Source organism: Elgaria multicarinata, chromosome 3, assembly GCF_023053635.1.
Source record: "Elgaria multicarinata webbii isolate HBS135686 ecotype San Diego chromosome 3, rElgMul1.1.pri, whole genome shotgun sequence".
Lineage (NCBI taxonomy): Eukaryota > Metazoa > Chordata > Lepidosauria > Squamata > Anguidae > Elgaria > Elgaria multicarinata.
In genome coordinates this window covers 81,149,758-81,165,822 of record NC_086173.1, presented here as the reverse complement: position 1 = coordinate 81,165,822, position 16,065 = coordinate 81,149,758, and the positions used below count along the sequence as shown (strand labels likewise).

General features: G+C 37.3%; 1 protein-coding gene across 12 annotated transcripts in view; it reads right to left on the bottom strand.

Annotated features, from left to right (window-relative positions):
* The window catches only part of RAPGEF6 (Rap guanine nucleotide exchange factor 6), a 163,359-nt gene that overhangs the window by 49,399 nt on the left and 97,895 nt on the right, over positions 1-16,065 (bottom strand). For all 12 annotated transcript variants that reach the window (XM_063120721.1, XM_063120723.1, XM_063120724.1 and 9 more), the window contains 9 exons: positions 11,319-11,499; positions 10,138-10,274; positions 9,439-9,597; positions 8,809-8,961; positions 8,211-8,375; positions 6,525-6,632; positions 6,012-6,215; positions 5,177-5,285; positions 2,454-2,697 (listed from right to left, as the gene is read on the bottom strand). In XM_063120721.1, coding sequence (XP_062976791.1) covers positions 2,454-2,697; positions 5,177-5,285; positions 6,012-6,215; positions 6,525-6,632; positions 8,211-8,375; positions 8,809-8,961; positions 9,439-9,597; positions 10,138-10,274; positions 11,319-11,499 — 1,460 coding nt within the window. The remainder of the gene's footprint in view (positions 1-2,453; positions 2,698-5,176; positions 5,286-6,011; positions 6,216-6,524; positions 6,633-8,210; positions 8,376-8,808; positions 8,962-9,438; positions 9,598-10,137; positions 10,275-11,318; positions 11,500-16,065) is intronic.

Sequence of the window (16,065 nt, the reverse complement as noted above, 5' to 3'; positions counted from 1 at the left end):
TTTCTACAATATGGGAACTCAGTGACAGAAGACAGACTCTCTTGAGAGTCCTTTTCTGTCATCATGAGACACTGGAGCATTGGCAAACATTATCAAGGTTTCAGTGTGCAAGTCAATATTCTGGAAAATAGGGTCTCGGTTCCATGGAAAGTGTTTCAAACTTTTAGCAAGCTGGTAATCCATTGTCCCGATTCATTAAAAGACCAGTGGTCTTCCATTGAAGCAGGAAAGATTTGGTACCCCCCTATTAGTTCAGACGTAGAGTCAAATCCAATCAGATTCCTAAACATCAGTGTTTGAACTTTCTCCATCAGTGCTAAACAAAAATGAACAGACAGTTCTTTGTCCTCCTCTCTAGTGAGCTAGAACTCCAGAAATCTAGATCTGCAGGAGCTGAGAAGCTTTAGGACATCTAAAGGATGAAAAGTCCCTGGCTTGAAAAAGAGTAAGAGTGCAGAAGCTGTAGTGGGAAGCAAATTGTAATTGTTCACAATGCTATGCAAATGGCTGTGTCATAGAATTATCGCACAGAAAAGGATAATCAGAACCTAATATGCAGGCTTATTAGGATGCTAGTGCTGTGAGTCTCCTTTCTGTAAATGGTAGGATTGCTGCAAAAGATCACAGCAGGATTATCGTGTCCAGTCCATCATCAATGGAGTGGAGAAGTGAGGGTAAGAAGAAGAAAAAGATTCAAATGGGGAACAAATCAGGCTTTTCACACAGTTTGGAAAACAACTGAAGTCAAAACACACAAAACCTACAAAGAATAACTATTCTCAGGCCAGTTGTGCAACAAATGATATACAAAGACTGCTACAATAAAAATTGCAGTTCTGAGCATTTTCTGTAGCTGCTGGATCTTTCTCTAGAGGTTCCAGCACAATCTCATAACATTCAAAATCAAAGTAGTAACGTATACAACTTCTTTTGAAATACATAATGTTTATTTAAAGTCTTGACAAAAAATAACAATAACTCTTAATAACCAAGAATAATGCAAGTAATAAAATCATATTGGCAAAAATCAGCCTGGGCAATGATGAAAGGAGGCTTATTATTGAAAGGTTGCCCAGTTTAGCCTTCAAATCAACAATCTTCTTAATCCTATAGTGACTTGGGATTTCAAGTTAGGTCCAACTACTCTATTTCTTCGATTCTAAGACGCACTTTTCCCCCCATATAAACATCTCTAAAAATGGGGTGCATCTTAGAATCGCGGGTGTGTCTTATGGTGTTTTTTTTCTGTTGGTGGTACTGAAATTAGTGTGTGTCTTACAATCGATGGCGTCTTACAGTCGAAGAAATACGGTATTCCTGGACGTGATAGATTGGTCATTCCGTTTATGGGAGGAAACATAAGTTTGTTGCACACATATTAAGTTTGTTGCACACATATCTTGGTACCACAGCCCAAGAACAAAAATAATGGAAAATGTTTACTTTTCAGGAGGTGAAATAATGTTGGAAGTTAAGAAATTCTAGATGGCAGAAGATACTCATTTTGCAAAGATTATAAAGATGAATAGTAAAAGACTCTATACAGTTATATAAAACAAGATAACACTGTATGTGAAGAAAGGAAAGGAAAATAAAATCTATTTGGGCATGGCAGAAATAACCAGTTACTACTTTGTTTTGGTTTTTAGTAAAGGAAAGAGTGTTTTGCACCAGAGTGAGGATATGAAGGGACTAGAAGCTGCGGAACAGTTTTAAAATGCCTATGCCTATTATACTCCAATCCAGTAAATAGATACTCTTCATTCAATAAAAGTAGAAGAGTTACTATACCGAATACCAGGCCTACTAGCAAGGATTTTGTTAATAAAGAAAAGAGAAACAATGGTGAATAACTCCAAATGTATTAAAACGTACTCAAAAGCTTAGCCAAAGAATAAGGCACAGTCAAGGAAATAGTGCTTGTGCAGAAATGTCCTTGATACTGACATGAATAGAGAGGCCTTTTACTTGTGGATTTTGGATTAGACTGCATGTACCAAGATACATGCCACTTGCCTTCTCTGGAGCAGCCCAGGTGGAAAAGATTGTCAGCCTGCAATTGTAAGGGAGCAAATAGCCTTTCCACTAGCACTGACCTGATACACCCTTCCCATGCCAAGCATGCAAGGTACCAGCAAGGGCTAAATTCTCAACTGAGGTTCTAAGAACTTCCTTCCTTCTGCAATGAATATAAGAAATATCATACTCGTGTGTTAGTGACATTACAGATGGATACTCCAGCATGGAAACTGCTAACTTCATAACAACTAGAAGCTGAAGAGGATGATAAGCAGAGATTTTGTTTCACAATTGTAAAGACTATATAAAGGGGATGAAAGCGGGGACCTTTTAACACCCTGAATTTGTATATGAGGTAGTTATCTTAATAGAACAATTTATCCAAGCCAAATACCCAGTTTATGATAACATGGTATTTTAATATTTCATCATACCTGAATAATTTTGGAGGCAAGATGCTAAATCGTGTCTTGTCTAGGATTTTCTTGATTCTGTTTCTTCCACCAGACACAGTGTTTGCTTTCATTTTCTTGTTTCCTTTCTCACGTGGAAACATCTGTTCCACATCTCCAGGAATATCTGGGATGGAATAGCGATTATTTTTCTTTTCTGCTATTTTGGGGATATGTGGGACACCATTCTTCTCCTGACCTATTCGACTAAGCAGCTCTTTGAACACTGTAAAAAATAATGTCAATTCACCCTTTAGAAAATTGTGCTAAATTTTAAAAGGAACATTTTAAACATATTCAGTTTTACGATCATTCTACTTGCATGGATCCAAACAGGCAGCCAATGAGATGAACATTTATTAGTACAACTGCAAGTAGTCTTAGACTTTTAAAGAATATATATTAGGCTGAGAGAGGACATGTTAAGATGCACAGAAAAATACAGAGAACAGTGTGTTTAGAAAAACTACAAAAATCCCTATACAAGTTTTGCTGTGAGACACTATTACACGGTTTCTAAACGTTAACCATGTGGAATCCAATCTAGATGTGGTGTTAACATGCTAATCTATATCAATTTAAAGAAGTGCAAATGTCCCAATTTAATCTAGGAGGCAATTCTGTGAACTGATAAATTGGTAAGTCATTTTAAGACAGATCATGTTCCATCCTTCCCCATCCCCCTGTTCATTTAGAATGCAAGGTCTGTGGTTGCTTTTTATGTTTATTGCTTAAATATAATTTTCATATAATTTGTAGACACATATAAACAACCATTTAAAAAAAATTCTAAAAGCTATTCAATTCAACTTTAGTCAAATTCCTTTTTTTCAGATTTATCTGTTTCAAATACCATCTGGAATCTAAAGAGGTTTGTCGGAAAAGCAAATGGCTAGAATGCAGCTTAGAGCTTTCAGAGGGAGAATGGGAAGAAGAGGGTCTGTTTAGACCTGAGCCATTATCTCCTACAAATTTTTATAAAACAGAATAAAAGCGAAACAAGGTAACAACTTGCCTACATGGAAACCCCAAGCATGTTTACTCAAAATTAAGTCCCACTGTGTTCAATGAGGCTTACTCCCAGGAAAGCATGTAGAGGATTGCAGTCTTATTCTATTATACATCTGAGGTTGCTGAGATAAGAGTAAGTTCATCAGATAATTTGTCATACCATCTGCTTTGTTTTTCCACTGCACATACTACAGGCAAAAAAAATACTGGTCGCTCGCATTTTTTGCTTTCTGACAGCTCAAGCTATGCACTAATGGCATATCAATTTGTGCTGCATGACTTTATCTCCGCCTGCAGCAGTATGATATATATGCATACCTTTATAGAGAGAATTAAAATACAGCAATAGGGACTGGGTGGTACAAGAGCTCAACTAAAAAAAGGAAATTCAATCAGCAAATAAAATTCCTGCCATGGACTTCAGAGTCACAAAATTATACCAACAGCAGACAAAGCAAATACCTGGAAGGCCCAACATCTACTGGAAACTTGTAATCCATCAGTGAAGATGTGTGGGGAGGAATGCAATGCACATACATATGTGCACATGCTAATACAGAATTACAAATAAACATAGGCCCTGTTCAGACAACACGCTGATTAAGCATTTTGAGCTAAACGTTATGGCTTAGAGTGTCATGTGAACCTTGACTTAGCATGTTGTGTGAACCATTCCTAACCATGGTGGCTACATAACCAGGGTTTAAACGCGCTCACGAACAATTTGCTGCAAAAGTGTTAGTGGCCTAACCGTGGCTTAGCGTGCTGTATGAATAGCTCCACAGTGAGGCCAATTCACATTGGGGAAAAATATGCCATATCTCCCCACTTAACAGGCGGTTTCACTAAAGTGTGCTAGGTACTTCTGTTCACTTGGTGAGACATCCCATGCTATCCTGGAGGATAACCTGACCTTTAGGAGTGGCTTTTGAGGGGACTGCAGCAGGAAGGGGCAGGCAGGGGACCCTTGCTTTGTGAGCAGAATTTTTTTTAAGGGTCATTAGATCCAAGCCATACTGATTATTTCAAGCTGTAGTGGTTATTTCAACAGAAGTCTGTCCTTACATTTTTTTCGCTCTCTCTTGAAGGTTGCTGGGGCTTGTGACATCCATTTTGTTCTCATGAAAGGCTTTCGTGAAAGAAGATTGTGGTGTGTGATATCTATATGCATGTCATCATATCTTTTAGTGTGCCATGGTAAAGTAGACAAGATTCTGAATTTTGTTAAGGGATCTGGGACAGAGACCATGGGCCTGTTCAGATGACACACTAAGCTAACCCTTTTGCAGAAAATGGTTAGTGAGTATATTTAAACCGTGATTATGTAGCCACCATGGTTAGGTATGGTTTACACAACACATTAAGTCATGGTTCACATTACAAACTAAGCCATGATGTTTAGCTCAAAATGCTTAACCACCGTGGCTTCATGTGGCCTCTGAACAGGGCCTATGAGCTACATCTAAGCAACTATTGTGTCCAGTTCTGAATTTCCTCCAGTCTATTCCTTCCACATTTCTAATTTGAAATGAAGGGAAAAGAGTTGCAAAAGCAGCCCGGGATATGTAATGGGGAGGGGTCTGTCATTTCAAAAATCACGAAGGTTAAAAAAGCATACCTTAGACATACTTAAAGTAAGCCTTTGTATCCGGGCCAATGTCTCTAAGAGATATGATTTATACAATTGTACTCACCAAAAATATTTGTTTTTGCAGTGATGGAAAGATGAGTGTTGTTCCTCAAAATTTCAGTGGCTTTTGCAAATGTAATGTTCTCAAAGTTTTGCCCATTTACTTCCATTACCTTTAAGATAACACAGGAAAAGTTAATCCAAAGCTACACTGAGAAACTGGAGGATTACTAAAATGAGGTCTCCTTAGTACACATTTGCTAAAATATAATTCAGTTCTAGAAATACATTTTGAAACCATACTACTTAAATACCAGTTCTTCTATAGAACAACATAATTTAAAACATATTTTTCTGGCTTATATTGATTAAGCTTATGTTTGACTTTCACCTTCAGAATTCTAATTTCCATCAGCTTTTTCACACTTTAATTCGCTAGATTACTTTAAAAATAATGTATTCCTTAATAATATTCTGGAATGATTCCCCATCATAGACCAAGGCCCAGTTCAAATAACCATGGTGAAAACACGGTTTAGCCTTTGTGAACATCCTGGAAGCTCCTTCTTCCCCTTGGTTCGTTTTTTCATTCACGAAACTAACGTTTGTCATGACATCCAAGTCAGAGTAATTATGGTTACAGCAGTAGGTTTCTCATCCTGGCCTGGAGGCAACATGTGCATAGTGATAATCATGCTTTGCCTGTCTTGGATGACATAGCAAACTATGGTTCCACAAACAATGAAACAAGGGAAGGAATTGGCATTAAGAGAGCGTGGTTTGGCTGGGCCATCTGAACCAGACCAACACAGTAAATGACTGAAGGGAACTTCTTCAACTTCACTTAACCAATACAGATCAACTCAAAATCATAATTGATAGACATAGTTTTACTTTACCTGATCACCACGTTTAAGCCCAACTTCTGCTGCCTTGCTTCCTGATTCCACTGTCTCTACAAAAATACCGAACCCTTTTTCGCTTCCTCCAAGGAGGCTGAAGAAAAGCGGGGAGTCTCTAGAAGGCTTCTGCAATGTGATTTGTCTCCACTTTGCCTTGGCTGCACAGGCAATGTTTAGTAACCTGAGGTGCCCCTTCATTTTCTGTAAATTGTCAGACAAACACATGAATCCCTCTCTGTCTAAGATGAGGCAAAATAGCAAGTCATAGGGAAGGATTTATGTAATGTTCAGATTACACAAACCAAGCCTCTGGTCAGGGCTATCCCTAGTCGTTTGCCAGAACTGTGCCATGAAACAACATTATCTGTAATATTTGTGGAATGTTTGTTGAATGACATAGAAGGAGCAATACCTTGTTAAACTAGCTATAGTTGTTTTTCATTAGTCACAGGTTTTTTCTTAAATGGAACACATTACAAAGTACACAGCACAGTTTATATTGCGTCCTACCGCATTTTCCAAGTTTTTTTCAAATTCTTCCAAGAATCGTGTCATGGCTGAATCTCCTTCAAAATCATTAAAATGGTTGTTCACCCACAGCAATACAACTCGAGTAACCTAAGAACAAATAGGGATTTTTTGGTAAGGGAAAACTAAGTTGTCATTTTTAATACAGTTTTAACACTGATTTTAAACCAATGACAAACTTTTATACTCTATGAGCTGATTTGACAAGGGATACATATAAAAAAGAAAACCACAGGGAACAGATCTACAACCCAACATCTGAAGTAACTTTTTTCATGGAACTTTCAAGGCTCTAATGAATCCAACATTTCAAAACTGCTGTCATTGTGAAATATTGGTCCTTTATTTAAGGACTGCTTCTATGCGATTTACACAAACAAAGCAAGAGCATAGGAATTTCAATCTTCAGTTTTTGACATAGCAGTCAATTGGGCTATAGAATTACAGTACCAGCAGTCTGTCAGTTGTCAGTTTAAAACAAAAATGTTTAGCTGCATAAAATATTACTCTGTTTTCTATCTGTAATGCCTTTATTATACATGTAAAGTCTAAATTACTGCCATATATTATAAACAAATACAAGCTCTGGAGTCATAAAATTGTAACCTATTTTATTTTATTTTATTTTACTTGCAAACTTTTAAAAAAATACTTCCCATGTTCAGAGCCTTAAGATAGTCAGTTATTTTTAATTATTTGAGAAGGAAAACTTGAACCAGAATAAAAAGCACTGTTTAAATAGCTCTCAAGTTGTATATGATCTTATATACATATACACGTTGGGGAAAAATAGTGAATAGTCCACAGGCATAAGTTGAAATACCTGGCCATCAGAATGAATAGTCAGTTTAAGAAATTCAGATATTGTGAAAAGTTTTGCAACATTAATTCAGTTCTAGCAAGTTAATGTTTTCCATCTCAGTATATGAGGAATGGCAGAGGGTATTATTGATCTCTAGACTTTCCAGACAATCACATATCCATAATTAGTCAGATGTTTTATTGAGTAAAGAAACAACCTGTGCCTATCAACATTTCACAGTCTTCTTTGGTAACCTCCAGAAAAATAGCTAGGATGAAGTACACAGTAAAAGATAAAGCTGTAATGCCAACCTGGGGCCATCAGGAATACTTAGGCTTCGTTTACATGTAATGGCAAACTTCAGGTTGATTAAGCCACAGTTAGATGTGGGTGTGCAGAAGTGAGCGAGTGTGTATGCTGTCTCCTGCACACCTGTCACTTCTGCCCTGTTCCTGGATTGCTATCATTATGTCCAAACACAGAGTTAACAGAGCAACGAACTATGGTTTAACTGTTAAACAAACCGGAGTTTCCAGGTTCTGATGTAATGATAATCCATAAATGGGGCATTCCTGGGTTGTTTAGAAAAATGGAAGCGGGCAAGAGCTCTGTTAACTATGGGTTGTTTGATCATGCGAACTAGGTATAGGTTTCCTTGAATGAGTTTACATAGTACATTGTGAATAAAAATGTACATAATTTATTATTAAAAAATTTATTCAGTGAGTATTTTTTCAGATGATGTCCAGATGCTTTATAATTTGCTTATCAAGAAGTTCAAAGAGTCTTTATAAATAGGAGTGACATTTATTCCAGTACACCAGATAAGGAAAACCTAATTGTTAATCTCTAATTTAGGAACCAACCTTGTCCCTGAGACTGTCTAATTGAAACCACTCCAGGAGTTTGTCTCCAACTTCCAGAGGGCTTGACAAAAATGTTCTGTATGTTAACAGAAAGTCTTCAATGTATGTTGGATCCACAATAGAGTGTTCTTCTATTAAATGCATAATGAGGCGTTCGGGTGTTGCCTAAAATAACAAGAGATTGCAGTCAACATAAGCATTCAACTTCTAATGGCAAACAATATATCATTTTGTAATATCATCAGCCAAGGTACATACCTAGACAAATACTGTTTTTCCAAATACTTTCTGGATATTTATGTGGCATTGCAACTAAGATGAATAATGCTTTTAAAAACTGAAATGACCCCTAATTGCCCACAGACATTCTATATCCATGACATATGAGTGTATAACAATTAACTGTTTTTGAAGATAATGAACTACATAATTTAAACTGCAGGACCTTGTTTTGAAAGTCATAAAAGCGGAATACTACATAAAGATAGACTAAGAAAAACTTAGTAAGGTTTGTTGCTATTTACTGTGTAATCTGTACAGCACCATGTACATTGATGGTGCTATATAAATTAATAATAATAATAATAATAATAATCACCTTAATGACAATGTGTCCTTTTCTGGTTCCACTGCGGTCCAGCTCTCTGTGTTCCTTCACCATAACGATTTCTCCTTCTTCTTCAACTTTGTGTGTATTTTTTTCCACATGATTCAGAATTCTCCAATAGTCTTGCTGGGCTATACAGACAAACTGTCCCAGAGAAATAGAAGGACAATTAATACATCATTTTAAAAAGTCCAGTGGTCAAGCCTGGACATAGGTAATGCAATGATGCCGAAGAGTCGTTAGCAATTAGTTTATTTCCATCTTGTCCAGTCTCCGATATTTGTTTGTAAAACCTTTACAGATGAACACAACTGAAAGGATCACACAGCAGCAAAATCAAGATGAGAACCTGAGTTCAGGAAGTGGAAATGTGTATTTTCTGTTTAACTATACTGAGCTCATTTCAGTGGACCACAGCCCATATCACATTATAAAAAGGCAAAGCTGTGGTTCCTGTTTCTTTAACAACAGCTGATAGGAGCAAGAAAGTTATGAGTCATTAGTTAACCAAAGAGTGAAGGTTATACCGTTCTATTTCTAGAATATTTAAACAGGAAATGAATTCTATTTTTCATAAGAAGGTTCAAAATGGCAGAACGTGTTATTGGTAAGTTATCTTACCTGGCAGTCATCTACTTTGGTCCTAACCACACCATTCATGTATTGCTTTTCCAGAGAGGGAGTAATCCCAAAACTATTTCCCATACAGAGACTTTCTGTCTTCCCATCTGGATGACTGATTTCCACAGTGCCATTTAAAATAACATACCAAGAATCAAGCTAGAAGAAAAATATAAATTTCTGTTTGAATATCATAATCTGTAGAGTGCCATCCTAATGTAACAGGGCAATATAATATACCTAACCCTCACTGATATTTGAAAATAGATACAGTCTGAGTCATTAAGGCTAGGGTGCAAAATGTTTTTCAAATGGATTTGAGAAAGTACACCTTAGGGATAGAAAGGGTTTATGAAATATTGAGTGAGGAATGGGCTCTGGGTATTATTTATTTTTTATTTATTTATTGCATATTTATACCACCCAATAGCCGAAACTCCCTGGGTATGGAAAAAGCAGGGTGCATTAACCATGGGGAACAGTTTTTGGAGCTTTTGATGACATGTAATGAGTAGGCATGGACAGTTGCTTGTTTTGTTCTTCATCCTATTTGCATTGCAAAATTGCACAAAAATATATTTATTTATTTTATTTATTGCATTTTTATACTGCCCAACAGCCGGAGCTCCCTGTGCGGTTCATATACTTCTATTGTACGCGTTTGATTGTAACATATCCATGGCATTATACCCTACTTACTTCTTGCCCATCCTCAAGGATGATGGCTCCTGCTTGATCTACCACTTCAAATATCATTACTGAGCAGAGTTCTCTTCTTACAGACATAGTCATGTTTGCAAATGCTGGAAGCTGATGCATGAATTCCAGTAATTGTTCTAGAAGCAAAGAAAAGCAAAACTTTATTAAACGTAACTATCACTTATTTTGATGAGTATTATTCATTCCTTACAACAGTTTTGGCTTTCAATCTAGGCCACTCACTAAATTAAGCTAGTTAATAAGGGTCATTTCAATGAACTGGATTCAAAGTTGCTTTACACATGTGTTTTTAGTTCATGGAAGGACTGTTTTGTACCTCATGCTAGACTTGCACAAGAAAATATCTCCTGCACAAATATAAGCATGAGATTCTAACTACTTATAACACTATGTGAACTCTTGTACAATCATATGCAAAACAGTACTAGGATCTATTTTCCTACTGCTTACAGTTCACTGGATCTAGCCAAATATTAATACTTCCCTATGCACACCTTCAAGACACAAGGAGGTAAATAAGTAAGAAATGGGATGCTATACTTTTCATGTTAGAATGGCCAAATCTGCATGCTTGGGAGTTTGGCAAATTGCTTAACTCCTACTTGCAACCTATTCATAATATTTAACAAGTGTTTACTTAAAAAATATGTCTGTATAGCAAAGTTTACTATAGATAAAAAGGTAAGGTGTGTGTTTGTATAAAGATATGTGTTTTAGATATATGTTTATACAACTGGGACCTAGTCCAGGATACTCCATTCCACCCCACTCCCCCTCTCCTGGTTTTCTGCTCTTTATCCTTCTAACAGTCAGCCTGCACCCTGTGACCACTAAGCATGTTCAGTCCTCACTGGGTTGTTTTCACTTTCACAATAATGTTTTTTTTTCTTTTAAAAAAGATGATGATATTATTATTATTATTATTATTATTATTATTATTATTATTATTACATCTTTGCAAACCCTGGGGTTCTCCCAAGTCTGCTGATACCTTCCTGTTATGCATGGATGATTTTTTAAGTCACTGTACATCATTATGAAGTTAATGTTATCACTGGCAGTTAATGGTATTAACGGCTAAATTAGCAGCCTGCACATTATGAGTGATCTGTTAAAGTTATGATAGATCCACTTATAGAAACCATATTTTTACTTCTCACCAATATCATCATCAGTTTTGTCAGCAGGTTCTTTTTCAAGGCACTCCCGTACGACATCTCGTCCCAGCAGTGGATCTGAAGTTCTATCAATGTCTTCGTCTTCTTCTTCATCATCTTCAGAATCTACCGGTGCTTCTGGGAGACCAGTTAAATCTACATCTCCCATCTCACTTTCAGTAGCCTGTACATAAAATCAGTGAATGATCTTTTAAGTTGTTGAAAATTAAGGATATACACTGTGGCAAAACTTCTTAGTTCTGGTCCCATCATGGTCCCGTTGGATGTAGCCTTAAATCAAGTTGGATGAATAGACTTCCCCTTGCTTTCTTCCCCCTGCAGCCCCCTGCACACCTTCTAAATCTGCTTCACAGAGTCCCCCAAACCCTCTGGACCAAATTGGAAAGCTGTAGGGAGAAGGCTGTATACAAACTGTATGAAATCTCTAGCTCTCTAGCTTGATCAACTACCTATAGTTAAAAACCATGCTAAAGCACTAGGGGTCAGGGGTGTTAATGTGTTAATGAGACATCACGTGGATTATCAGGTTTGTAACGGATTTTGTTATTGCAGTTTGTGCTGTCAGCAGGCAGAAAGTCTTAACAAAACTGATTGTAGTTATATCATGTAGACCACCTAAAGTGAACATTAATATTGCTGAAAGAGTAGTCGTGTATGGAAATATCATGATTTAAACATATGTTATATGCAACTAGGTCATGTCATATGATGTCGATAAATTCAAACTCAAGACAGACAAGGTCAGCTACCCTCAGCAGAGCCAGCTAGTTCTCAGTGTGAAAAGTTCAGACTTCCTTTGAATATGTGGAGAATACACAACATAATAGTCTCCATAGTCTATCAAAGCAGCAACTCATTTGATTTCTATTGAGAACATATAAAACTCCTGGCAAGCAGGGTCTAATGTCAGCTTAAAAATAGCAAACTTTAGCATTTGTACAATCTAGCACTACAGCAGCATTTTCTTTGACAAAACTGTTACAAAGTAGCTGTACATCATTACTTTTCTATGACGACCCACATGGGTTAAATAGACCATGACAAGCCATGCCATGTTATCCAAACCAGGTCAATGAGAACCTTCCATCGGGGGCATCCTTTGAGCATAGGCAACACCAGAGGGGGTGGGAAACAGATTTTTACCAATCCTGTCTGAATTTAAAAAAATACAAAATGTTTCAGTTCTCCCAGGTCCTCTTTCCTCTGAATTCAACCATATGAGCAGATTTAGCAACTCACGTTTGTTTGTTACTCCATCCCAGGGGTCCTCAACACACTTCCCATGGGCAATTCCAATGGCACCCGCAAATGGATCCCCAACATGGTGCACAAGTTGGATTTTTTTTAAAAAAAAATCCCCATTCTTTTAATATACATACATACATGGATTTATATGAAATGCACACAACTTTCTAGAAATTTATACATGGGCTGCAACAAATGTGGACCTAATATTCAAACAAGTATTAGGTCCACATTTGATGGTGGCGTCTATATGCCACCCATTGAAATATTGATAGCACTGTAAGGTCCTCAGTCCATTGCATTATAGGAAGTGAGTGTTTATCCTTCCAATGTTGTAATATCAGTCTTTTAGCTGTCAAAAGGGCATTGAGAATCCATTTACGCTGACCATTTGTTAATTTCTATGAAGCAGGTAAATAATTTAAAAGCACATGTACATCAGTGAATATTAAAGCCACTTACAGTACAAGATTTATTTGTTTAATAACTTCCTCCCAAAAAGAAGCAACAAATCCAAAAGATATGTTTCAAAGAAGCATTAGCTATATTGCACCACGAGCAATTAGCCAAATTAGACAATCCCTTATTAAAAAGAGAGAGAGAGAGAGAGAGAGAGAGAAAGAGAAAGAGAAAGAGAAAGAGAGAGAGAGAGCTCTGTACTAGGAGGGTTTTCAGCACTGAGGAGAGCAGAACATGCTCAATGATCAGAAAAAGATACATCCCAAACCAAAGACTATGAACCTGTCAGAATTTGCTTGTCTGGTAATTTGGTGACTGACTGATGAAACCTTGACTGGAAGACATGGATCGGAAAGAGAAGCTCAAAAAAACTTCAGCCAAATCTGGTATACAGCATTGACATTTGACCATGGTGGGAAGAAGACAAGTCCCCCCACAGCTGTCCTTGGTGGTGATGCCTGGAACCAAAGTAGCCCCTGATTAAAAAATAGTGAAGATCACTACCATAGGCAAATGATCACAACATCGAACATGACTCCTCCAGCACCACCTTCTGAAAACATCCCTCCAAGTAGGACCTACATTATCATAGAACAAAGCCTCCAAGTCCCATCCCAGACAGATGCCTCAGAAGAATACCACAGCTGATGGTATGAAAGTGACTAAGAGGTGCAGCAGAACCAACAGACACACACACCCTGTCCAGTTCCCAGTGCAAATTGTCCAGTCAAAGCAGTCTCTGCCCCATAAGAGGGTCTAAAAACAGGCTGAAATAAATCTAGATAATCCACATTCAGAAACCCCTGGAACTGAGAAGCCATCACATGCAGTGGTATATTGCCCTAGAATGGAATTTTGGGAACTGGGCAGAAATTATCCAATAAAGAGGGATTCAGGGAGGGTTTCAACAACAACAACAACGGTTTGACCACTGCCTCTTTTAAGAATGAAATGATGCCTTCTTGTAAAGAGGCATTTACCACTCCCATTACCTACTTGAGCAGTTCCCATTGGCTCATTTCATCCCCACTGGCCCACTTCCAAATCAATAAACGCAATAAATGTTAAATGTTTGACCATAAAACTGAGGTCCTGAATCTGCTCCAAAGGAAGAAATGTAGTTGCATTCAGTGATTCCTTTATAGTCTTCCTCACTAGCAGTTTGTGCGAATTCACAGAACACTGCTTAATACACACATACTACTCAAAGACACAAATTATATTAATACACTGTAAAATATTTTGAAGTAAAGTAGCTCCATGTACATGCACAAATTGAAACTCATTTAAAATGATGGAATTCCAATCTGTTTAATATTACTGTTTTTCTTTTCTTTTACTATTAATCGACTGCATGGGCTGTAATATTACTTAAGTTCAAAAAGAGTTCAAACACCCTGCTGAAATGCCTTACCATCATGTGGCAGTTTCATACCTAAATGAAACTTTATGTATATTAACATGTCACAAAAATAACATGTGTACATTTATATTAAGGAAATCTACTGTAGAAATAGATGCCAAAACAACACATATCTATTATGACAAGGTCATCTACTGTCACCTAAAATACTCTTGGGAACATTAATTATTAAACCATAGCGGATCAATGATGAAAATAACCTCCAAGATGTGCTTAGATATAGACTAAAACAGAAGCGAAATGATTAAGTTGCTTTTTATAGAATCCACCCTATGTGCAAGGAATTGTGTCACCTACTCGGCTATCCTAAGGATTCATTCTCTAAAGTAATGGTGGAGCTCAACGTTCAATGTAAATGCATGTAACAAAACCTGGATACCCACTTTTGTTGAGACAAAGGTTGCAGTGGAGCAGTGAAGGGGGCACAACCCTTCCAGCACCTACTGCTTTCCCACTATTAAGTCCCTCCAACCCCAAACTTTCCTCCTGTAAGTGTTCACAGACATTGGTCTGTGAAGGTGAACATGAGCCTAGAATCCTGGAGCTGCACCAGGAAAGCAACGGAGCAAGTGAAGAAAAGGTTAATCACCCTTCAGCTGTCTTTTCTATTCCAAATTGGTAATTTTCCAAAATAGGTTTTTCTCGAATAGGAGTGGCCCTTAGAGTTTTAGTTGCATTAATGTACAACATTCTACAGAAATTATATCCAAATCCATCCAAGAAGAGGAGGAAAAGTCTCCACATTAAAAATAGTAAGAGTAGCAATATTCTTCTTTTGATATAGGCATTTAGCAAGCATTATTTAGAAAATGCTATGACAGATTTTCGTCAAAAGCTGGAATCAATTTCCTGACAAACTATTTGAAGGTTCATTATCTCATGTGGCAAACCATGAAGAAGTCGATATAAACAACGGGTGCAAATATCCAAAGTTAAGCATTAGGGTGCAATCGACTTCTATGGAAAAGTTAAGCACGTGTTTAAAGCCTCCCACTGAAGTCAATGGAGCTACAAGTACTTAAACCTGGCTGGATTTTTCCCAGAATAGTATTTGGAAACCCGAAGTAATATATAAAGGACTCAGGATCTAGTAAATATTGTCTCACCACTAGATTCTACGCCTGTTTTAAGTCTAACAGATTTCAAGCCTTAGACATGTTATCAAGCGCATTAACTTTGTTTATAATCAGGAAAAGTAAGATTCAACACATCTAAAAAGCCACAGGTGAACTACATAGAAACACAGCTCACTGTGAGAGCTCTGGTTGGAAGAATTTGGCCATTTTCCTCCTGCCACATGACTCTCCATAGGCTATTAAGAATATTCCAAGCATCTAGAAATAGGAGGCTCTTGCCTCTGAATTTGAACTATAGATTTGTCTATGCAAACATTATTCCGGTGTGTTCTTTTTAAGCTCAGAAAAGTACAGAATCTTCTTCCATCTCTGCCTTTGACTGCTTCCTCAGCTGACAGCCTGGTCAGGGGGCCAGAAGTTACAGGCAGCTGCCTTTTCACAGAATTTGACCTAACACATTGTTCACTTTCAAGTAGTTGTTTGAATCCACACAGGGAGAATTAAGTGGCAACGAATATAGGAATAT